We start from the raw sequence: 25,282 nt of genomic DNA, 5'->3' as shown, positions 1-25,282 counted from the left end.
AAGGAGCCAGGGAATAGAGGGGAGTGTCCTCCCAAGAGGGGGGACATTCTGGTAGGATCAGGGGATGAGCAGGGAATGAGCCGGGGATGGAGGCAGGCAGGGAGAGCGGGAGACAGCTCCCTGGGGAGAAGTCTGAAGTAAAACGGTGCAGAGTGTGAGGTTGCAGGACAAAAGCAATGGAGAGAAAGTGAGTGTCAACGAGCTAGGCTAAGTGACCAGAAGCCTTAGGTGGGGAGGGAGAGAGGAGGCCACCAGTTTCGGGGAATTATCTTACACACCTGCCTGAGTGTGCATGAGACTAAAGGGAATGGAGAAAGGCAACGAACCGAGTAGGAGGCTTCAAGCCCCAGTCTGCATGGAGGGGTCAAAGATGCTGAGATAGACCCAGCTCTGGTCTTGCTCAAATAAGAAGGCCAGTGTGCTGAGGGCAGGACAACAGAAGGACTACAGGTTCACCTCCTGCCTTCTTCCCAGCACACGCAAAATATGAAACAAGTGGCACCAAACCCAGAGAGCGTGGGGACACGTCTGGGGACACGTAGGAAGTGGTGCTCCTTTCCTGCAGAACAGAGACGGACTCAGTACAGCCAAGGCCACCCGTGCCCTGCTAAACACTGCTCGAGACCAGCTGTGAATCAATGACAGACTTCACAGACAGGGTAACTGGAGTCTGGAGCACAAAAAGGAACACAAAATCAGGAATCACCAAGCCCTGAGACAAGCCAGCTTCCCAGGGTGGGGGCCACCAAATTCTACAGGGAAAGAAGTGTTGCTGTGAGCCCCAGAAGGAACAGGGCACCAGGACCCCACAACAGACAGGATCACCCTTCCAAGCGATGGGAGGGATACTGCACTCTAGAAAATCCATCGGCCAGCTGAGAAACTGGTGATCACTGAAATTAAAAAAAAAAGGAAACACAAAAGGTGAACTCCAGGAAAGTAGTTGTCTCTGGGAGCACACTGCAATAGGGGTGGTTTTACCTGAGATTTATCTATGTTTCTGAGTGTACTCTTCAGTTATCTGTGTAAGTAAAAATTAATGAAAAATTTCAAAGGATCATATTTTCTGGATGAAATAAATGAGAACTCAGTGCTTCTATAACAGTCCCCCAAGGGGCAGGGCATCTAGAAAGGAAAAGGCCCCATGGACTAAATGCTGGGTTATATCACGTGTTTCTCTATTCCAGACCGACCTCCAGGTGACAGTGGCATGGCGCAGGCCAATGACACACGGACGTCTCAAGAACACAGCGGTCACAGAAACAAACACCTCTGCAGACGCCCAAACCTGTCTTTTTTTATTCTGTGGACCAAAAACCTTATGAAAACGGACAACCCCTACTCCTAGGCTTTTGAGCTGTCTCATTTTCCTCAATGAATATGTATTACTTCTGAAGACATTCTGAGGACTTTCAGAATCTAACAGTCTGGTCACCGTTCTCTAATTCCACAAGAAACATGGCCGACAGAGCAGACAGAGTCACCGAGCAGTTTACACAGCGGAACACGCCAGGCGGCCGCTCCAAAGAACACACAGCACCGATGAGGCCGGCGAGGACACATTTGTAAGAGTCGCTGTGTGAAAGAAGCAAGGGAAGAGCAGTGTACACAGCATGCTATCATCCCTGCAAAAATTCAATCTGAAAGACAGGGTGGTGACGTGGGGGAGGCTGTGCCTGTGGGAGCAGGCGTGCGTGGGAACTCTGTACTCTGCTCACTCTGCTGTGAACCTAAAACTCCTCTAAAAAATAGTCTGTTTTCTAAAAAGTAGAGGCGAGGCATAAATAAACATCTGCGGATCCTCAAAGACGTCCCCCGTGGTGACTGGCTCATGCCTGGAGTTGGGGTAGGGGGAGAGACACCTCTCTGTGGAAAGAACAGGAGGCGGGGTCATGATGAGAGGAGGACTGAAGTTCCATGGCTCCCCTTTCTGCTGCTACAATCCCTTTAAATATCTGCATATAGCATTTTTCAAAACATCAGTAAAAAACAGTTTTAAGGAAAAAGGAATTTCTAGTGCTAGACGGGGGCTTCCCTGGTGGCTCAGACAGTAAAGAATCTGCCTACAATGCTGGCGATCAGGGTTCAATCCCTGGACTGGGAAGATCTCCTGGAGGACATTATGGCAACCCACTCCAGTATTCTTGCCTAGAGAATCCCATGGACAGAGGAGCCTGGCCAGCTACAGTCCATGGGGTCACAAAGTCAGACATGACTGAGCAACTAAGCATGAGCATCAGGGCTAGAGAGATAACGGGAGGCAGATCTAAGTAGACACTGCAGCAGCAAAATCAAAGGTCCTCGGCCACAAGACCACAAAGTGGGAAAGAGATGAGCACAAGGAGCCAGCTGTAAAGAAATGACCACTGGACCCAGGGGCACAGCCTCTACCCTGCAGCCAACTGAAACTGCCAACCAGGTCAAGTGAGACTCCAGCCCCTGGGCCACCCTCAGCAGGGCTCTCCCCAGTATCCTTGGCAGAAACCTGAACACTGCTGTTAAAGTGAGATCTACTCTGAAAGAGGGCACTGCCAACCTGCTGGAGGACAGGGACCACACCCAGCTCCACAGACCCTTGCTGTGTGGCAACCATCCCCCTCCTTCCCCACCCTGAGCTCTGGGAGGTACTCCCTTTGTGTTTTGCTCTTCGGAGAGTTGGGGACTTGTTTTTCTTGGGATGGAGAACAGATTTCTTTCTGTTCTCTTATTCAGGACCCAACAGAGTGGGCTGGGGTGGGCGGTCCCACAAAGCAAGTTAAGAAACCAGTCGTTATGACATCGCTTTGTGCAGCACCCATTCTGCCAAGCATGTGGGCACAAGCGTCATGGAGTCCACATGCAGGTGCCGGGGTCATGGGGTCACCCCGTAGGTACCAGGGTCACAGGGCCAGCCTGTGGGCACCAGGGTCGCAGAGTCAGCAGCACTGCCTTCAGAAACAAGAGGCCAGAAAAGACTTGGAAGTTTGTTCTCCTGGGAGAACATGAGCATTTGAAATGACATTCCTCCTACTTTATTCAGCTTTCCCCAGGGACGCCCAGAAAATGCTCAAGTGTTTTTAGGTCACAGCTAGTCCTACCTACCCACTTACTGTGACACTCTGGCAGCAGCAGAACAGAAAGCTCCCAGGGAGCGAGCCTGCCTGCCCAGGGACGCTGGCGGGGGTGGAGTGGCTGCCTGAGGCATAGGGCTTTGCAGGGGCAGGGGGAACAGCACTTCCTGCTGATCTGCCCCACAGAAAAGATTCTGTCTAAGCACCTGAGGGCTCATGGAAACCTGAAGGGCACTGACTCCGTCCCCCTCACCGGCCCCCATGCCGCACTTAGCGCGAGTCACACTCGACCCCACTCCACCCCACCCCACAGAAGAACTGGCCAAGGAAGGCAGAAAGGTTATGCCGGAGGAGGGGAGTAGTTTCTTCCAACTCCACACATGACAATGCCACCCACAGCCCAGCGTGGGGCTCGCTGCCGGAAGCAGAACGCACTGACAGAACCGGGACTGCTCATTTAGCTGGGGACAGCCAAGCGCCCACTCCTCCCCACGCCTCCCTCCAGCTCAGAGCAGCTCGGGAAGGCGGAGGCGTCCAAGGCGCTGCCCCTGCACCAGCCGGCCAGAGGGCCCACCGGGCCTGGCGCTGCTGCACGCCACGTGCCCCAGACCCTGAGACAAACCTATACGTGTATTCATTCCAGAAACACTTGCTGGATGAAAGAATCCAAGTGAGCCCTCCGCTTGAACTAACACTCTCATTTTACTGTCTCTCTTCACCCTCACAACAACCCTTTAAGCTGAGAATCATCACCCCTACCTGACATATGGAGAAACTAAGGCCCGAAGGCCAGACAGCTTAACAAGGTCTGAGCTGGCATCTGAATGCAGGGTTTCTGACTCCCAAGATGCACACCCTTAATCCATACCATGAGTTTGTTTTTTTTTAAGGGGGCGCGGAGAAGAACACTGGAAGTGAAAAGTTGGGCAGGATAGTTTCAGAGGTAAAGAAACCGGGAAACGGGCATAACCCAGGCCTAGTAGCCAGGACACAAGCAGTGACAATACACCTGGTGCCCAGATTCTCAATTTCAGACCATTCTCCAATTAAACCCGAGACCCAGGACTTCCTTGGGGGTCCAGTGGTTAAGACTCCACGTTCTAATGTAAGGAGAACGGGTTCAACTCCTGGTTGAGGAACTAAGTTCCCACATGTAGCACGGCAAAAAACAAAACAAAACAAAACAAAACAAACCCCAAGGCCTCTTGGAGAAAAAGCCGACTTCACAATAGGATGACATGGAACATCTTGTGGCACAAGCATGAGAAGTGCTCAGAAAATGATGTGAAGATGTCAAAAGGATAAGTCCATCTGACGGGCTTCCTGAGCAACAACACAAGACATGGGGGTCATAACTACAGAGTCAACATCGTAAGGCACTCCAACACACAGAAACAAGTGCATGAATGAGAGTGAGTGGAGGAGGAAGAAAAGCCATTCCTAACAATATAATCCCAACTAATAAATGTGGAAAGGAGGATATAAACGGGAAATCGCAATTTGGCAGACACCACAGCGGTAACTGTTTCAGGAGAGAATAATCAATGGTTGCTAAAATTAGTGGGCAATGTATGAGAAGAAACAAAGATATTTACAGAGTCTCAAAGTATTTCTTGCACAAGACACTTATTAATTACAAAGGGGAAAATAGTAACTCTTTAGCGCAGAAAAAAAGGAGTCACTGACACCACCTTGGCTGGTCAAAACAAAACATTAGACAAAAACCACACTGAGAGACATTTTACCAAGCAAACAGTGTCAAGGTCATGAGAGAGAAGACTAAGAAACTGTGCCAGAGAGCGGAGACTGAGGAGACATGCCCCTAATGCAGTGACGACGACAAACGCAACGCTGGCCAGGGAGAAAGGACCCTAGTGGAACAGTGGGTGAAACCAAACAAGGCCTTCAGATGTGCTCACAGCAGCCCCTGGTCACAGGAGGTACAAACATCTGGCATGCTGACAGAAGGATCCACGGGATTCTTTGCATGGTTTTTTCAACTTTTCTTTTTTTGGCAGGTCTTAATCATCTAAAACAGAAAGTTTTTTTTTTAAAGACCACAAAATAAATAGACCTTGAGAATTATATGCAAAAGCACATGCTGGCCCTTGTTTAGCTAAGAAACAACTGACTGCATTCCACTGCATCATTGAGACCAGGACATGCACTTGACCCTCAAGAGAAACTCAGAATCCAAGCTCACAACCAACTAGACACAGAATTCAAAGCGGAGTCATCGTAGATGACCTATTCCAGGGCTTCTCCAAGTGAACCTGGAGGTAGAGCCCTATGTCGCCAACTGCTGAGCCCCCACCTGTCGTACCTGGTGGCCTTCCCAGAAGGATTTCTCTTACCCACAGGAGGACGGATTCCCTGGCTTAAGAGAAAGAGACTAAAAACTCGGGCCTGCTTCAGCCTCCTTGCAGTAAAGCCTACAGAGCCCAAGGCCCACTCAGACTAGGGCTCTGGACTCCCAGTCCCAGGCCTGTCCCTCAAGGGTTCTTCACCAGCAGGAAAGCTAAGTGCCTGGCCTCTCCGTACAGAGACAGGGACTAAGGGCTCTGTGGTCACACAGGACTCAACCAGGGAGTTTACAGAATGCTGAGTTGCCATAAAAGAAGACAGGGATGAACAGAACATAGATGTGAAAGCTCTATGAAAATTTTCATAACTCTTTGAAAATTCAAGAAAACCTGAATGTTACTCGATAATGGATTTAGATAGGTTAAAATTCAAAAGTTTATCACTTTTGAATATGACTTTTAATATGAATCACTCATTCACTAGGCTGGTTACTAAGTGCCAGCTATGTGCCAGGGACGTCGCAGGCACTGGACACACGGTGGACAGGATAAATAGAGCCAAGGTGCACACAGTAACAGAAAAGCTGGGCTCTGTCCCTCCATCACTTTCTGCCAGCTGCCCTTCTCCTGGTTTTCCTGGTGAGAAAACTAACACAGGGGGCTAAAGATATAAAAAAGGCAGTTTACATGGGGACACACGGGAGCCGCCACCAGGGGCCAGAGACAAGGGTCTGAGCCAGAGGCCAGAGAAGCGCTTGCCACAAGGAGAGCCAACCAAAGAAACAGAGACCAGGGGAGAGGTCAGGAGTGTGTCCTGAAGGAAGGGAGTGACGACTGACAAAAGCAGGCCAAGGATGCGCAGGATGCAGCGGACAGCAAGCACAGGGTGGAGCAGCAGCGAATGTTGCACACGTGTCACCACTGGCCTCCCACCCTCGTGGCAGGGCACTTGTGGTTGTCCTGCTCTGCCCCCAATCACACACCCCACTCTCCTGACCCCAAGGCAGACGCCCCCTCACCTCGTGTATAGTGCCCCAGCTCTCAATCCTTGGACCTCTTCTCCATCTACACTCACTGCCTCATCCAGTCTGTGATCCAGTCAGTGGCTTCAGACCCATTCATATACTGATGCTTTTCAAACTCCCAACTCCAGTCCCGCCTACATCCCACCCTCTGAGTTCCAGACCCAAGATCACTAGCGTCCTCGGATTTTACCGACATCACTCACAGACCTCACACACATGACTGCAGCCGAAGCCTAACCTGTCACCCTCAGAACTAGCCATCCCTTACCCCGTCCCTTCAAGCAAATGTCAGCTCCACCCTTCCAGGGGGCTCAGAGCAACAAATTTTAAGGGAGAGAAAAAAAATGAATTTACAAAAATATTAAATATATATATAATGTATTACTAAACACAGTTGTCACTAAAACACTATAATAAAACTAAAGAGTTTATATTCCTAGAAAATCCAAGAAAATCAACTGAGACACCATTACAAAACAGTGAGAGAATTCAGTATCGGTGCACAGGACTTATTGAATAAAAACATTAAAATTTTACAGAAGAATATAAAACAAGACATGAATAAACAAAATGTACCCAGCTCTTAGACAGACTCAATAAGGTAAAGCCGTCATTTCTCTCTAATTACAATTACATATTTAATGTATTACCAATAAAAATTTCAACAGAATTTTTCACATGGAAAAATTTTCCAGAAAAGTCTGCTGACAAGGGATTAAACCAAGTATTAAAATGTGTCACAATAAAGCCATTGTAAATAAAACAGCTAGGTACTAACAAACAAATAGAACAAATGGTTTAGTGTTTATGAATAAATGGAACAGAAAAGAAAAAAACACATTTTAAGTAAAACCAATGGAGCAAAGGTAACAGCAGTCAAGAAATGCGTTAGGGCTGCTAGCTGGCACCTGGGGTTGGGTCAGGTACCCACCATCAGACATTCCAGGAGAGAGAGAACAAACTGTTACAACCTCTGTGAGACCACTCTAGCAACATCCATCAAAATTACACACTTCATACCCTTTGACCCAGTAATTTCTGTTCTGGGAATTCATCCAACAGATATTCATACACATGTTCCAAGAAACATGTGCAGGTACAGGACACTCGCTGCAGCATCATTTGTGACGGCGGGAGACTGGAAACAGCCTAATTACACTCCCTGCGGAGACTCACTAAACAATGACACCACGCCACGCGGGAGAATCCTGTGCGATAGCTGAAAGGCTGCAGTCAAGTCTGACCCTTAGCTACAGGCAGATTCGCCCAGAATGCTTCCGAAAACTCTGACACACGGTGGCAGCCAGGCCGGTTAAATTCGATCTCGAGGGGTGGGTCCAGCAATCAGCATCTTAAAAGTCCCGTAGTTGTGAAGACAGTGACCATGCATATCAGGAGAAAGGGCACCCAGCAACAGGAAGACTCAGTCCTTGTCAGCGGCCTGTCAGCTGCTCAGGGATGTAACTAAAAGTCCACACAGTATATCATATATAAATCAATATGAAAAATAAAAGTTTATAAGACAGAAAAATTTTACATCTAGTGAGATGGATGAACCTAGAGTCTGTAATAGAAAAGGAAGTAAGTCAGAAAGAGAAAACAAATATCGTATATAAATGTACACATATGGAATCTAGAAAGATGGTACCGATGAACCTATTTGTACAGCAATAGAGACACAGACATAGAGAAGAGACTTGTGGACACAGCGGGGGAAGGAGACGACTGGACAAATTGAGACAGTAGCACTGAAACATAAAGATGTCCATATGTGAAGCAGATAGCCAGTGGGCATTTGCTGTACGATGCAGGGACCCCAACCCGATGCTCTGTGACAACCTAGAGGGGTTGCGAGGCAGGAGGGAGGGGTATACTTATGACTGGTTCATGTTGATGTATGACAGAAACCAACAACATTGGTTATTTAATTATTTAATTATCCTCCTATTAAAAATAAATAAATTCAAAAGGTTTTTACAAAAGTATGGACAATGGCTGCCTTTAGGGAGAACTCATTTTCAGTATTCACATAACTTTCAAAAGTGTTCACCCTAAATCCAACTGCTAATTTACTCTGCTGCTAAATCACTTCAGTCATGTTCGACTCTGTGTGACCCCATAGATGGCAGCCCACCAGGCTCCCCCGTCCCTGGGATTCTCCAGGCAAGAACACCGGAGTGGGTTGCCATTTCCTTCTCCATTGCATGAAAGTGAAAAGTGAAAGTGAAATCGCTCAATCGTGTCCGACTCTGTGCGACCCCATGGACTGCAGCCTACCATTTACTCTACTACATAATAATCAGGGAGTGGGAAACTCAGCATATCAACAACCTGATTTTTTAAACAAATAAATTTTGAGAATAGAAAAGCAGAGGGTCAACTATAAGCAATATGTGGTTGGAGCCTTTAATTTATAGATTTAAACTTTTTTAAACATTATGACACTATGAAAAACTGGAAGTTTAAACACTGGTTGAAAACATTTATGGATGAAATGATGAGATAAAACTTACTTCTAAATAACACAGGAGGGGGAGAAATGGCTGGGTGCCAGGTTGGCAATGAGTACACCCAGATCCATGACATTCTTCCGTCTTCTCCCCTTTGTACTTAAAGTCAACTTAATACATTTTTCACAAGGTGCATATACTTTTTTTCCAACAGAAAAAAAAAGCAAGCATAAAAAGCTATACTTCTTTCAGTCAGTTCAGTTCAGTCGCTCAGTCGTGTCTGACTCTTAGGGACTCCATGAATCGCAGGACGCCAGGCCTCCCTGTCCATCACCAACTCCAAGAGTTTACCCAAACTCATGTCCATCGAGTCAGTGAGGCCATCCAGCCATCTCATCCTCTGTCGTCCCCTTCTCCTCCTGCCCCCAATCCCTCCCAGCATCAGGGTCCTTTCCAATGAGTCAACTCTTCCCATAAGGTGGCCAAAGTATTGGAGTTTCAGCTTCAGCATCAGTCCTTCCAATGAACACCCAGGACTGATCTCTTTTAGGATAGACTGGTTGGATCTCCTTGCAGTCCAAGGAACTCTCAAGAGTCTTCTCCAGCACCACAGTTCAAAAGCATCAATTCTTCGGTGCTCAGCTTTCTTCACAGTCCAACTCTCACATCCACACATGACCACTGGGAAAACCATAGCCTTGACTGGACGGACCTTTGTTGGCAAAGTAACGTCTCTGCTTTTCAATATGCTATCTAGGTTGGTCATAACTTTCCTTCCAAAGAGTAAGCGTCTTTTAATTTCATGGCTGCAATCACCATCTGCAGTGATTCTGGAGCCCAGAAAAATAAAGTCTGACACTGTTTCCACTGTTTCCCCATCTACTTCCCATGAAGTGATAGGACCAGATGCCATGATCTTCGTTTTCCGAATGTTGAGCTTTGAGCCAACTTTTTCACTCTCCTCTTTCACTTTCATCGAGAGGCTTTTTAATTCCTCTTCACTTTCTGCCATAAGGCTGGTGTCATCTGCGTATCTGAGATTATTGATATTTCTCCCGGCAATCTTGATTCCAGCTTGTGCTTCTTCCAGCCCAGCGTTTCTCATGATGTACTCTGCATAGAAGTTCAATAAGCAGGGTGACAATATACAGCCTTGACGTACTCCTCTTCCTATTTGGAACCAGTCTGTTGTTCCATGTCCAGTTCTAACTGTTGCTTCCTGACCTGCATATAGGTTCCTCTATACTTCTTCAATGCTACCAAAAAACACTCAAATAGAAACCGACTGTTTTACTTTTGAAAAGTATCTCTCAGACAGTTCTGGTAATAGCTGTTTTCTTTTTTTTCTTAACACAACAAAGAGAACATCTGGGCCCCAGAGCACACTGAGTACTGCTTCAATTCCCCTTGACTCTGGCCTTCCCTTCTAACTATGGTTTCAAGCAAAGCACTTCACACTGTTCCACCCGTCGGTGGAAAGGAAGAATGTCAGGCTCTGGCATCTTGAAATACACATTCCTGGGGTGGGGGGGGCTCCCTGGGGGAGTCTCACTGGCCCCCTCCTTCCCCACACACTCATGTTCACTCTCACAGGCTAGGACACCAGGTCATTTTTATGATGCGGCTTCAGTATCCAATAAACTTAAGTCACTGCTATAAGATATACAGGCTAACCTCTTCTAAATGAAGCCTAGAAGCTAGAAATGAATCCCAAAATGAAAACAGGAATATAATGTTTCTAGAGGAAAAAAAAATACTTCTAGCAAACAACCTATATCATGTTTCTTGACTTGTAATTTAAATCAAATCCTTGAGGCCTCTTACACCTGAGGTTCCTTAGAAAAGGGGCAGTTTCAGGGTGAATCGCTGGGTGGGAGAGTAGCTTCTCTACTGGATGAGACTGAAAACAGACCCTGAGGCAGGCGGGCCCAGCACAGCCCCAGTGAGGTCTGAGAGCTGCGTCTATGGGGAAAGCAGGCAGACATCCCTGGACCTCTGGCTTTCCACTTACTATTCTCAAAATACATGTTTACAGCCAACACCTTCATCTGAGCAAAAGAACCTCTTGGACACACGACACTCAACAGCACACACAACATGAAATCAAAATCAGCAAAAGGGATGCAGGAAATGCTCAGCATACAATGTTCAGCAAAACAGAAGCCAAGTGTAAGACAACTATATTATAAGCATACTGTGTGTGCGTGTGTGTGTGTGTTCAAACACATGCATGCACGTTTACATGCATAGGAAAAAACTGCAGAAATATCCCATAAAATTAAGGGGAAATGGTAGGATGTTTTCTTGTCTTTATACCCTTATCTTTGTTATCCAAATAGCCTACATTGATTATAATGAAGAAGAAAAACAGTCTGTTCTTATTTAAGTAAAGAAAAGCAATACCGAGAACAGTACCTACTTGAGGGCTCACTATGTGCAGGACTCCTGCTCATCAGGTCTTACACACTGACCTCAGTCAATCTTCACCATAAGCCGACAGGGTGGGTACTTGGGGTGGCATTCTGGTATGTCCACGTGACTCTATCAAAGGGCCTCCTGCAATGGGCACCTGAAAAAGCAGGGACCAACAAAGCAAGGACCCTGTTTAGAGACAAGCCCAGGAAGCCAGCTCTCAGGCAGCGTGACTGCACGCAGGGAGGATGCCCCAGCAGAAAACTTCTGCCTTTCTGCTCTTGTGACAGCCCATGCAGAGATGCCCTCTGCACCTCTAAGGCAGAGATGTCACAGGATGTGGGTGAGCAGAACCAAAGGAGAGGCACGAAGGAATGAACTCAGCATGCATCAGACACTCACCTAACATGGAACTAGGACCAGAGACAGGCTAAGTAAGTCTCTTCCCAACGCTGAAAGATGTGAGAACTAGTCATAAACAAATGGTAAGAGGAAACACACACTCAAAGGAGACGCAGTTACCTGTGGCAGGCAGCAGGACAGAAGGCTGGAAGACCTTACTGAGGGGACAGAAGCACTGAAGAGCGTGCTGTGCATGGGCAAATGCACCAGCACGATAAAGATGAAACATCTGTTGGGGATACTACTGGAAATCTGAAATCTGAAAGTGGAATAACTGAACACAAAGGCCATGCCACCCAAAATAAGAGAGGCACTGAGCAGCTTTCTAACACACCCTTTTTCTATCAGGACTTTACCACACAGGTCAATGCATCAAGTAGTTTCATGACACCACCCCCTCATGAGGCTCTTCTGTCTGCTTCCCTGTGCAGGAAGATGGGTAGTTCGGGAGGGACTCAGGAATTCTGTAGTACTGTAGTATTTGCTACTGAAAAAAATCCATGTATACATGAACCTGCACAGTTCAAGGTTGTATTGTGGAAGAGCCAATAATGCTTTCTTTCCTTTTTCTTCTTTTTAAAAAATTCTGTTCATGATTTTATAAAGGCAAAAGCCAGAGGTAGCACAGCCTTTCGGACATCTTTGTCAGCACTCCAGCACCAGCAAGTGCCATTATCACTGTTTTGCCTACAGCGACACCTGCCGATCCAGAGCAAAACTGCAGGACCTATTGCCACCAAAGTGGGACCAGACACAGAGATGGGATCAGAGGCAAACCCCACCCACCAGCTGCTCTGAGAGGTGTCCGATGTAGCCATTAGGATGTTGATAGTACTGATTTTGCATCCCTCTCCTTCCACAGCAGCAGTAACGTCATCAGCATTTCTGAAAGTTTCCCAGCAGTATCCCTAGAAGTCCTTTGAGCACAGTTCGCTGGGTCAAGTCCAATAGAAACACTGGGACTCGAAACAGTACTTTTTACAGTATCTTCACTTCAGACACTGTGAGGCTGTGAAGCTCCTCTGCAGAAAGTAAGCATGTTCTCAAAGCTATCTTGTATGGACAAGGAAATCTGTGTGCCCAAATGCTCTCTTCTCTAAGGAATAAAACTGGGCATCTTAAGCCCTGAGGTGGCATGTGTTAAAAATCTGCACGTGTTAAAAATCTGCACATTATTTTATGTATAAGCAAAAATGTACACTGCAAAAACTTTAACCTGTGGTTGGCAGGGCCTAGGTTGGGGACAAGGAGTTGACTCCAAAGAATGATTTGCCTGTAGACTGAGAGAAGCTGCCATCACCACTACCCAATATTGGGCAGAACCACCAGCAAACAGGTAGCAAGCAGGAGGAATCAGAAATCAGTCATCTCAAACTGGAAATCAGACTCTAGGTAAACTGGTTTTCGGACAGGGTACCCAGGAAAGGCAGTGCTCCTGTGTGGCTACCTCAAGAGTAACTGTCTTAGGTTATTTAATTAACAGAATCCCCAGATCTACAGGGGCTTCCTTGATGGCTCAAACGGTAAAGAATCTGCCCGCAATGCGGGAGACCTGGGTTCGATCCCTGGGTTGAGAAGATCCCCTGGAGAAGGGAACGGCACCCACTCAGTATTCTGGCCTGGAGAATTCCATGGACAGAGGAGCCTGGCAGGCTCATGGAGTCATAAAGAGTCAGACACCACTGAGCGACTTTCACTTTCTTTCTTTCACTTTCCAGATCTACAGTTCACAGGATAAGTGATTCTGGGCACTGACTGGAGGGACTTGGGGCACAAGGATGGCTTTCATGTTCCATTTCAGAGCTGCCCCAGCAGTGCCTGTCAGAGCAAGCTAGAGATCTGGACCACAATTTCTTATTTTGTTCATGGAAAATCAGCAAGTACCTGAAGGCCAAGAAGGTTCAGTCCCTGGAACCACTGAGCCTGTAGCATCAGTCTAAGGTTTTCTGGGACACACCCAAGTCTTCAGTCTATACTTACACCAGGGTAGGATTCACAAAACCCAGAACACAACTCTTTGATCTAAGAATAGGGTCTCTGCAAAACAACAAGGGAGCTATTCTAATCTATTACTCATGAATCAAAAACAAACCCCCTATTTTAATAGAGTTTTAGACATTATAAAAAGAATGCAAAAAATTAGTAAAATGAAGTATACAACTCATTGTAGAAAAATTAGAAAATAAAAAAAGAAAAATTAGAAAATATAGTAAGGAAGAACAAAGGCAATGAAAATCACTCACAATTCCACTCATAATGTATTTCCTTCCAGGCTTTTCTCACACATACAGTTAACCCCCTCTTGAACACGTGGTGGTTACAGGCACTGATCCTCCATGCAGTCGACCTTAGCCTTTCAGACTCTGCTGCCTTGCCCCAGCCTGTCTCCAAAAAATTCATTTTCCCCAGAACAGGTCACAGGCAGAGTGCAAGAAGAGGGAAGAACAGAAGGGAAGTTAAATTAGAAGGGATGAGGCAGGAGAGGCAGCCCAGGAGAGGGCAGGGAGCGGTCCTATTAAAGAGGGAAGAAAGCAGAGTTGCCTAAAAACAGCAACAGGCCAGGAGCAGCACAGTCTTTCAGACACTGCCTCAGCTCATACACAAGGAGGTATCAGCTCTTCTCACCCAAATGGGAGCAGCGAAGCGCCAGGGAGCGGAACCTCTGAAGAGTGGAGACAAGCACCAACACAGGGCCTGACTGAAGCCCTCCCACTCAGTAGCTGTATGATCCTTGGTTCATTCAACAGTCACGACAGCCAGTGAGGCAGGTGCTGTAATTACCACCTTTGCATTGCAAAGGCGAAAACGGAGACACAGAAAAGTGACCCTGCTTGCCCAGGATAATACATTTACTAAACGGCAGACTCTGGGGGGAACTCTGGGTCCACAGTCCCCCGTATCAGACAACATCTTCACGTGTCCATTAGACCAAGAGGATCGCAGGCCTGCATCTCAGCAGTTACTTCTGTAGGGGAAGAACAGAATCAAGACTCTGAGGAGAAACTTCCACACGGATAAGTAGGTCTCATGGAAAAGCATAACTCTATGAACCCAGTGCTCTAACTCTGGCTCAAGCTCTTAACTGGCTGTATGACTGTGGGCAGACTATTACCTTACCTTACAGAGAGAAAAAGGAAGAGGACTGAACTAGTTGACCTATAGCTTTCAAAATATACAAACAATGTGCAACTCAATAACAAAAAACAAAGAACCCAAACAAAAAATGGACAGGAGACCTAAACAGACATTTCTTCAGAGAAGACGTACAGATGGCCAACAGGCACAGGAAAAGATGATCAAATCACTGTTAGACAAATGCAAATCAAAACTACAATGACGTATCGCCTCACACTGGTCAGAATGGCCATCACTAAAAAACCTACAAATAATAAATGCTGGAGAGGATGTAGAGAAAAGGCCAGCCTCCTACACTGTTGGTAAAAATGCAAATTGGTACAGCCATGGAGGTTCCTTAAAAAACTAAAAATAGTGTTACCACAAAATCCAGCAATACTACTCCTATATCCAGAGCATATATCCAGAGAAAATTCTAATCTGAAAAGACATATGCACCCCAGTTTACAATAGCCAAGACATGATAGCAATGCAAGTGTCCATCAACAGATGAGTGGATAAAGATGTGATACACACACACACACACAATGGAATGCTATTGGGCTATTAAAAAAAAAGGAAATAATGCCATCTGCAGCAACATGGATAGATCTAGAGATTACCATACCCCATACCAAGTGAAGTAAGCCAGACAGAGAAAAAAACAAGTATCATATGATATCACTCACACGTGAAATCTAAAAAAGATACAAATGAACTTATACACAGAGCAGAAGCAGACCCACAGACACAGAAAACAAACTTACAGTTAACAAAGAGAAAAGGGAAGATAACTTGTCAATTAACAAAGAGAAAAGGGAAGATAAGTTGTAAGTTTAAATTATCAGACACATACTACTATGTATAAAACAGATAAACAACAAGATCCTCCTGTATGGGACAAGGAACTATATTCAGTATCTCGTAATAAACCATGATGGGGGAAAAGAAAAAGAAAACAAAGAAGCAGCCGAGTAGAGATTCTTACTTGGGAAGAGCTGGTGGTTCCCTGGGGGCTTCAGCAGCGCCAGCATCTGCTCCCGGTGCCTCTGCCTCCCCAGAGCTGACAGCCACTTCCTGCAGGGCGCCCCGTGGGCCTGGGGGCTCCTGGGGCCCACCTGAGTCTGTGGTGGAGTCTACCTCCACCTCCTGAACCGGGGCTGGGACTGGCTCCTGCTCCGCTGTGGCAGCTGCCACCGCCGTGGCCTCCTCTTCTTCCTTCCTCCTGATTTTCTCCTCCAGCTCTTTTCTCCTCTTTTCATCATCCTGACGGGCCATGTGGTCAAAGGTTTTGAATACCTAAAATCAAACAGCAATTCAGTGTTGAGTTCATCTGCCAGTACTGTATCACACAGTCTGTAGAAATACAGCAAAATCTGGTTTAAAAAAAAAAAAAGAATGAAAAAGCAATAGGTAAGAAAATGTTCCCACTGGCAAAATGGAAATGCACTTCAAATTCACCAAAAGCCACTACAAAAACAATCTTTAACAGGGGAATTCCAAAATCAATGAAAAAGTGAAACTTTTACAAGCCAAGGCTGACAATATTTACACACCTATGAGCCCAACATTTACATCAAAAGATGTGTAACTAAATGGTCTCATCTGTCATTACTTCTACAGCCCCAGAGAGTCTTGTTCAAAATGCAAAGAACCCACTGTCCTGGTGCTGGGAGCTATAAAGGCCCCAACAACTCAGATGCAAAAAGGGAAGATGGGGAATTGGTTGAATTTCAATCCACAATGCAGGCCGGCTCGCTGGGTTGCTGCTATCGTCCTACACTGCACGGGAGGAGGGACAGTGCAAGTCTCACCCTGGGAATTCAGAAGACATTCACAACGTGCCTACAACTTGCCAGGAGCGCCAAAAATCCAGCAACAGCTCCCACCCTTGAAGGACTCAATTTTCTGGCATGTGGATCAGTCATTAATCTTTCCTGGGACACAGTCACACCCAAAAAAGTACTGCAACTCTCCATCCAAAAAGTGCACAGGAAAACGGCATATTGCATGCACTATTCAAGGGTGCACATAACCCTGAAGTGTGGCCAGGACAGACCCAGAAGTGACAAGTCTGACAGGAAAGGCTGTGATAGATTCATGGGATGCCATCGGAATGTGGGTGCAAACGAGCATTCTGGAGACAGAGAGCTAAGGACAGCTCTTAGAAGGGGGTCTGAATCAGACCTTGAATGAAAGGTATGTCTTCCAGAGGAATGACAGGAGGAAATGTCACAGCGCCAAGAGGTGGGCTCATCAAGAAATATCTCTTATGGCAGCTGGACACAGGAAAGCCAGAAGATCCACGTTGAAAAGTGGGTGGGAGGAGACCCTTACATTCAATCCAGCAACCATGCTCCTTGGTATTTACCAAAAGAAGATGAAAACATGTACCAATAAAAACCTGTACACGGATGTTTATAGCAACTTTATTCATAATAGCCAAAACTTGGAAGCAACCAAGATATCCTTCAATAAATGATGGGATAAACAAACTGGTGCATCCAGACAATGGAATATTATTCTGCCATAAAAAGAAATGAGCTATCACCCATGAAGAGACATGGAGGTTATTTAAATGCATATTAGTAAAAGAAGCCAATTTGAAAATGCTACATAATGTGTGATTCCAACTATATGACACTGTGGAAAAGGCAAAACTTTAGAGACAATAAAAAGACCAGTGGTCGCCAGAGGTTGAGGGGAGAAAGGAATGAACAGGTAAGACTACACAGGATTTTTTTAGGGCAGTGAAAATACTCTGTGTGATGTCATAAGGAGGGATACATGTCATCATACATTTGTCCAAATCCCATAAAGTGAACAACACTAAGAATGACCTCCAAAGTGAAGCCTGGGTTTGGGTGACTATGATATGTCAATGCAGGTCCATCCATTGTAAGAAATGCACCACTCTGGTGGGGGATATTGACAACAGGGGAAGCTGTAGGGGTGGGGGTGGCAGGGGGTAAATGGGAAATCTCTGTACTTTCCCTTCAATTTTGTTCTGAACCTAAAACTACTCTAAAAAGTAGTCTTAACAAAACAAAAATGTTTTAAAGTGTGTAGAAGTCAGTTTCCAAAGGGTTAGAATGCAGACAGGGGCTAAATAACTGCTGTGTGCACTGGGCGAGAAGACAGAACAAGAGAAGTTACAATGTCAGTGTTTTTATAAACATTCTCTCACAACCCTCTGGAAAATGCTGTTAGGAAGATAGCACTGATATTTCAAAGACGAGGGAAAACTAAGCTCAGAGGGTAACTTGCCCAAGATCCTGCCAATGAAAGAAGAAAGTAAACAATTATACAGGAAGCACACTAAACACTGAAAGGAAATGGAGGCAGAGGAAGGCAAGGGAAATCCTAAGGTTAAAAACTAGAAACAGTACCTATCTCTGCTTCTCCAGAGAACCTGAGCCCCTGACTCACTCCTCTCACACCCATGTCAATGTCACCAGACACCAGACCCACTGCCCTCAGAGCCGTTCATCTTCCTGACACACCACATCTTCATCTTAACTCCAGAAAAGAAGTTAACAGCAAGGGCTCTCTCCAAACACTGGGACCTCCCTTGGACCCCAGGCCTCATACTCCTGATGACACTGTGGCCCCCACTGCCCTTGCTTACTCAGCACCCCCAGCTCCTCTAAGATGACATGTGCTTCACCTCTCACATCGCCGCTGACCTCAGCACTCATTTCAGAATTCTGGATTGCGGAGCTGGAAGACGTGTCCCTGACCTCCAAGCAACCTTCTCAATTGACAGAGAGAAGAGTGAGTCTCCCAAAACTTTCCAAGAAGCTCCGGGAGGAGCAAAAAGAGCTAGCTTTCCTGACACTCATGGGGAGGTGGGGTGGCGGAGGGTGGGGTGGGGTGGGGGGGTAACCTTTTAAGCAGGCTTCCCAAACTGAACTCCAGAATAAACACAGGTTCAACTGAAATGAACAAAATGTCAGTCTAAATTACTCTTTTCTTAAAATACACTAATAAATAAGGGAGTGGAATACAATTTCCACATGCATCTTTCCTGCTGAAGGTCCTTCAAACTGTACAGCCTGGCTGCACAAGCCCTTAGAACTGGGAGGAAAAATTGAAGAAGGTTTAAACCACACAAACATCCCATACCCCAAAATACCAGGGGAAAACAGGAGTTCCAGAATGGAGCACTACAATACTCCCATCCAAACTCTCTTTGCCTGAGTTCTGAAAAGACCCCCCAAGCACCCCACTGCCCAATGCCTCTGTGAATAAAAGAACAGCTCCCCAGGATTTACCCTGATCTACTCAACCACAATAACCAGGGGATATCTGCTCTTTTAAAGTTCCTTGGGCAATGCTGACGATTGAGAACCACTTTCAAAAAACACTACACCCCTCTTAACTACCTGCTAGAAATTGTCCCTCCTGGTTTCCATGGAACTTACTGCCCTGCCCACTTCCCTCCATCCCCCTCCCACTCCCACAGCCTCTTGCTTCTCCAATTCCTTCTCTGGGGTCCTTCCCTCCAAAGGCACCTTCTCTCTGCCGTGCTCCTTCACCTTCAGCTCCTCTCCTTCAAACCACTCAGATTCTTCTACCTCCCATGAGATTCAGTCCCACAATTCAACAGCCTATGGACAGAGACTTGTCTGTAATCTCCAATTCCGCTTGTCTAAAACTAAGCTTCTTCCCCTAAACTCATGTGACAATTCAGTGAATGCACTACTGATATTACAGTGCCCTGGTCTGAAACCTCGGGTCACTGCTGGCCCATCCCACCCATCTCTGCCTTGTTCCCCACCTCCACTTTATTAAACTGTTCACCAAGTCTTAACCTTTGAGAGTCTCTAAAACATAGCAGGTGTCTTACATACTGTTACCAGATTCATGAATTACCTCTGTCAGTTCACCTGTAAAACAAGGAGAAAGATCAACCTTTTCAGGTTGTTAGGAACAAAAGACAACCTAGAACAAAAACTACATAACAACTGCTAGGTGCTCAGTAAATGTTCCTTTCTTTTTTCTGCAAAAGATCACTCTAGACAAAAGTGTTGCCACTCTACAACAGACTGGTTAAATAATAGAACAGAAAGATATGGAATCAGAAAAATGAAGTTTTGAGCTCTAGCTCTATGAGGAGTTTGGTCAAACCACCTGATCTGCTGAACTAGCATCCTCATTTGCCACATAAAATTCAACCTTATCTACTTCTCAGGCTTCCATGAAATTATTAATTTGCCAAAGGATTTGCTAAAAACCATCTCTGACACACAGTTCTCTGATCACTTGGATGGTACTTAACCACTACAAGGATGAGGAACAGCCTTAAGTTTTCAAACGGAATACCCACCTCACTCCTCATTTGACCATATCATCTCTGGTAGTTATTCAAACATTCTAAGCTTTTGTTTCTTCATGCAGGCACTTAGGAAAGTAATATGGGACCAACCTGAAGTGAGTAGCAAGACTTCACGAGATGAACCTTTGAAATCACTTCATAAACTGTAAAGTGCTAGACAACAGCGAGAGGTATCGCCAGCATTTCTACCTTCTCAGGTTCCTGGCTCAATGCTTGACTGAGTATCCTCTTTCGATCCCATCAAAATTCCACCTCCTCTACAAAACTTGTCTTCATTTCCAAAAGATCATTTCTATTCCTTTCCTTCCAATGGCTCTGTCAGGTAACAGGCAAAGATCCCTGCTACTATATTTCATCTCTTTAAACAGAGCGTTAAGTGTCCCAAGCAGAGAAACCATAATTTAACCATCCGCATAACCAGTGTATCTCCAATGCCTGCGGCGGCTGAGAGTGTGAACTCTTGCTTACTACATTTCAAATACCCCGTCAACTTCAGTGAATGATAGCCTCCAACATAAGCTTAACCTGGGATGCACAGATTTATGCTCACATGTAAACTTATTAAGTACTATTATACTGTCTTCGACGTGAAAAGTCACGTTTCAAATAAGAGAACCACACCCATCACACAGCCTCCCCCTCGTCCAGTAGTCGTAGTTCTGAGGTGTGCAGGTGTCCGTGCTGCCGCCGCCCCTTCCCCAGTCTAGCCTGCACTGTTTTCATTCTCTGACTGGCCGGCCCTGTCACTCGAAGGGGTTACGCGCTGCTGGAGCTGACCCGGCCCTACGCTTCTGACATCCAAATGCACCCTATCGGACCAAGCTGCTCTAGAGCCGGCACCTCTCGCACAGGAGTAAACTGATAACAGACCAGCATCTCGGCAGAAGCCGCGGCCGCAGGAGGCGGGTCTGGGGAAGCGCCAGAGGATGAACTGAGGTCGGCAGCGGAGGAAGCGGCGGGCTCGCAGGAGCCTGAGCTCCCAGAGGGTGGGGGACTACGGGAGCGGGTTCGCAGGGGTCGGGGCTCCCACGATCTTCCCCCACCTCACCCCGAGCTTCCCGCCCACCGCGCGTTACCTGCAGCACCAGCGCCTGCGCAGCCCCCGGGGGAAAGCCCATGCGGTCCGACGGGTGGCGCAGCAGGCGGTAGAAGTCCGTTTTGCGGTAGAGGAAGCCGAAAAGCACACGCAGAAAGTCCTGAACGTTGCCCACGTGCTGCAAGATGCCCAGCAGGGCCTGATCGTACAGCTCGGCCGCCCCGGGCTCCATGGCGTCGCCGGCCGGAGGAAAGCTCACTCACTGCGGGCGCGGCCCGGACGCCGGCCTATGGCCACTTCCGGTGCTCTGCAGTAACGGCCTCGGCCGCTAGCGCGCCCGGGAAACTTCCGGTCCGCTCTTGTTCTCCCCCGCGGTGGAGATGGGCTGGACTGCGCTGGAGCCGACTGGACCCGGGCACCGCCCCTATTGCCCCCGGGCTTCTCGGGAGGTCTCGCTGAGGAGCAGAAGTGGGCCCCGAAGCGCAAGAGGGCCCGGGGCTTAGGCATTGAGGGCGCCTAGTGGCCATGTTGGAAACTGGCGGAGAAGTTGTAGCGCGGGCAACAACTGTTACGTGAGCCACGCTGTTGTCACGTGGTTTGTGGGCTGTGTTCCAGACTGGATATCCAGAAACAAGGCGGGACAGCGAGAACCCTTTGCTTGCGAGTCCAAAGAGGAAAATGCGACCTTTCTGTTGTTGTGTTTCCCGTTACTAACGTAGTCGTGAGAGAAATGCAAGGTGATGTGCATAAATAAAAGAAGACAAGATTGTCAAGTGAGTGCATGTACCAGTATTAGATGGAAAGAGCTAGATGCAGAATAATCTGGTGTGCCAGCCTGTGAAATATACATATACGCATATATATGTGTGTGTAGTATATATGCGTATGCATAGTATATATATATACACAGACAGCATGTATACATGTTTTAAGTGTCTTTCAAAGCATAATCTGAAACTCAAAACATAACACTTACTCAAATATATAATGAACACATCAGAGATTTATCCATTTTAATTAACAGTAACCAATGATATGATAAAGCTAGTTTGAAGAAGCTTTTCGAGAAACTGGGTATTTATAACGCTTTCAGAAAACAGAGTAAGATGGCTAGATTGGGTACAAAGCTGGCTGGTATCCTATAAAATGATGTAGATTATCTTTCCTAGTGGATAGAAATGATTTGCATCTCTACTGGCCTGAAATCGACAAGTTAACATGTATCTTCATAGTGTATGGACTCTAATGAATTGTAAACAAAGTCAAACTCAGATAAATTGCTCTAGAGCAGCGGTTCTGAAACTTTTTGGACATAGGACCTATTTACAGGGGATTCCCTGAGGGTCCAGTGGTTAGGACTCTGCACTCTCACATTAGAGTGCCCAGGTTCAATTCCTGGTCCAGGAACTAAGATCCCACAAGTGTGGCCATGGCCAAAAGGAGAAAAAAAAAAAGACCCATTTTCATTCTTAAAATATATCAAAGACTCTTTGGAGTCTTCCATAAATTTTATGTGTATTATGTTTATTGATAGTTACCATATTGAACATAAAAACAGAAAATGTTTAAATATTTATTTATGCATTTTAACATAATAAAAACATGTTAACATATTTTTGTAAAGAAGTAAGGTTCTTCAGAGCAGTAAAAGTTTATGAGAAACAAAGCATCCTTTTAAATTTTTGCAAATCTCTTTACTATCTAGCTTAATTGAATTGAAGACAGCCAGATTCTCACATCTGCTGCATTCACTGCATTGCAGTATGGTGTTTTGATTGAAGTATGAGAAACCCAGTCTTATACAAATAGCAGTTTAATTGCCTTTTCAAATAAATGTGAGGAGTATTCTTGGAAACTACATCAACATTCAACAAATTGTAGTTTCTTAAAGATTAGTTGCACTGTGAAATCTGAAATTGTATCAGTAAATGTCTCCTACTTCGTCACATTAATATCCATTGGTCTGTCCTAATACTTTGAGTGGATCTTTGTTCACAATCTAGTCTCTGTATACACAACACAGAGCAAGGAGAGATGGAAGAAAGAGGCAGACCACTTCAGACTGGTAGGTAGGAGATTTAATAAGCAAGGAAAGTTACTTGTCCTGGGCAGCAACAAGACCAGTATATTTTCACATCCACTTTGCCAGAATCGCAAGTGTTTATACAGACACCTTAACTGGGTTCAATCACATACACTGTCCAGATGGTCTCAAAAACACCTTACTCTCTCAAGGTATTGAGAGGAAGACGTTGTTGAAAACAACTCTCGCTGTGGGAATGGTACGCAGAGCAGCAGAGCATACATTACAAGGACAGAGGAAGGCGTGAGGAGTCTCCCATTGCCTGGGTCTAGCCAGAGGGTCAACCAGGGATCGTGTTCTCCTGAATACCCCCAACAAACTTTTACACACATGATTTTGTAAAATCAGAATGGAATAAAGAATGTGATGCAAGAATCTAACTATATTAAAAATGTATAAGGGCTTCCCTGGTGGTCCAGGGGTTAAGAATCCTGCCAATGCAAGAGAAATGAGTTCAATCCCTGGTCTGGGAATATTCCACATGCTGCAGAACAACTAAACCCGTACCCCACTACTACTGAACCCATGCACCTAGAGGTTGTGCTCTGCAACAACAGAAGTCACTGCAATGAGAAGCCCACGCACCACAACTAAAGAGTAGCCCCTGATCTCTGCAACTAGAGAAGGCCTGAAGGCAGAAACAAAGACCTAGCTCAGCCAAAAATAAATAAATAAATATTTTTTCAATGTATGAAGTAGCTTCTCTGAAAGGGATACTGACCCCATCTGAAAGATGCTAACCCAAGTAACTTTGGAAAGGAATGATGTCTGTAAGACTAAAGGCAAAAGGAATTGCACGTAAACACTAAATTCTAAAGTTGTTTTCCACAGGAGTATAGGTTATCATTTCTCAGACTCCTACATATGTATAAAGGTAATCAACAACTAAGTAAATGGTGAGGGTTGTGGAGCCCGGCTTCTCATTAGTGGCATGAGAGTCTACAGAGAAGCAAGAAAGGGGTCTAGAATGATTCATGTGGTTATGGGTTAGAACTGGAGGTATCGGCATAAAATCCTGTTTAGCTTAATGTAGATACAGATGGCTTTTCATAGAAATACTTCTAGAAATGTGTACATATACAGGTCAGTAATCACATATGTATGCCCTTGCTCTCTCAGCTGAGAGGATCAGAAGCAACAAAGCCCCAGCAGCAACACACACTGAATACCCAGATCCTGATTTCTAATCTTATCTCCAGATGAAGGACTGGAACTCCTGGGAGAAATGGCTGACTCTAGGACTGGGATAGAAATATACAAGTTGAGCCTATACTATCTTATAATGCCAGGAAGTACAAAAGTGCTCAAAAAGTGTGGGGAAACCCCACAGTGAAAGGAATACATCAAAGGGACCTAGGAGCCAACTGGAAGAGTTCCCAATGGCCAAATGTGGAGCAAATAGTCACTATATTAAAACCCAAAGTAAAAAATGAGCATCCTTGGTTCCATACTGATAAAGATAGCATACTGAATAAATAATAAATGGAGAACAATTTTCCTGTTCAGAAGAGTTCCAAATAATTTATGTAAACACTCCACCCTCCAGGAAGTAGAGCATAACCACTCACCCTTAAGTGTGGGCTGTGCATAGCAATTTCGCTGCAAAGAGTGCACCACGCAAACAGGTGCAAGATAAGTGTACAGAGGAGACGCCTGGCCAACACAACCTCAGCCAGGTGGTCAGGGCCAGTGTGACAGTGACAAGTTACGGTGACTGCAGGCACCCTTGACACAATAGGCTGAGACCGGCTCTCTGCCTCGTGATCTCCCTCCGAAAAACCCATCACCTTTGTCTAATTGGGAGAAACACTAGACAGACCCCATTTGAAGGACATTCTTTAAAATACCTGACCACTCTTCAACTGTCCAGGTCACCAAAACCAAAGAAAAGGAGAGCCTGAAACACTGTCACAAACAAAAGGAGCCTAAGTAGACATAACAACAGTGTTGTGGAGTGTCCTGGACAGGATCCTGGCTCAGGAAAAGGACCCTGGGTAAAATTGTGGAAATCTAAACAAAATATGGATTTGGGTTAGTAGTAATTATCAGTACTGGTTCATTCATGGTAC

General features: G+C 45.9%; 1 protein-coding gene across 2 annotated transcripts in view; it reads right to left on the bottom strand.

The window, feature by feature from the left end:
• The window catches only part of NUDCD3 (NudC domain containing 3), a 70,755-nt gene extending 49,147 nt beyond the window's left edge, over positions 1-21,608 (bottom strand). The window contains exons 1-2 of one of the 2 annotated variants that reach the window (XM_055590691.1): positions 21,171-21,608; positions 15,745-16,055 (exon numbers count right to left, since the gene is read on the bottom strand). In XM_055590691.1, the coding sequence (XP_055446666.1) occupies positions 15,745-16,055; positions 21,171-21,362 (503 nt within the window). In that variant the 5' untranslated portion in view covers positions 21,363-21,608. The remainder of the gene's footprint in view (positions 1-15,744; positions 16,056-21,170) is intronic. The other variant, XM_055590690.1, reaches the window with a different exon arrangement.
• Positions 21,609-25,282: the final 3,674 nt, after the last annotated feature.

Source organism: Bubalus kerabau, chromosome 8 (genome assembly GCF_029407905.1).
Source record: "Bubalus kerabau isolate K-KA32 ecotype Philippines breed swamp buffalo chromosome 8, PCC_UOA_SB_1v2, whole genome shotgun sequence".
In the NCBI taxonomy this organism is placed as follows: Eukaryota; Metazoa; Chordata; class Mammalia; order Artiodactyla; family Bovidae; genus Bubalus; species Bubalus kerabau.
This window is presented reverse-complemented; position numbering and strand designations above follow the sequence as displayed.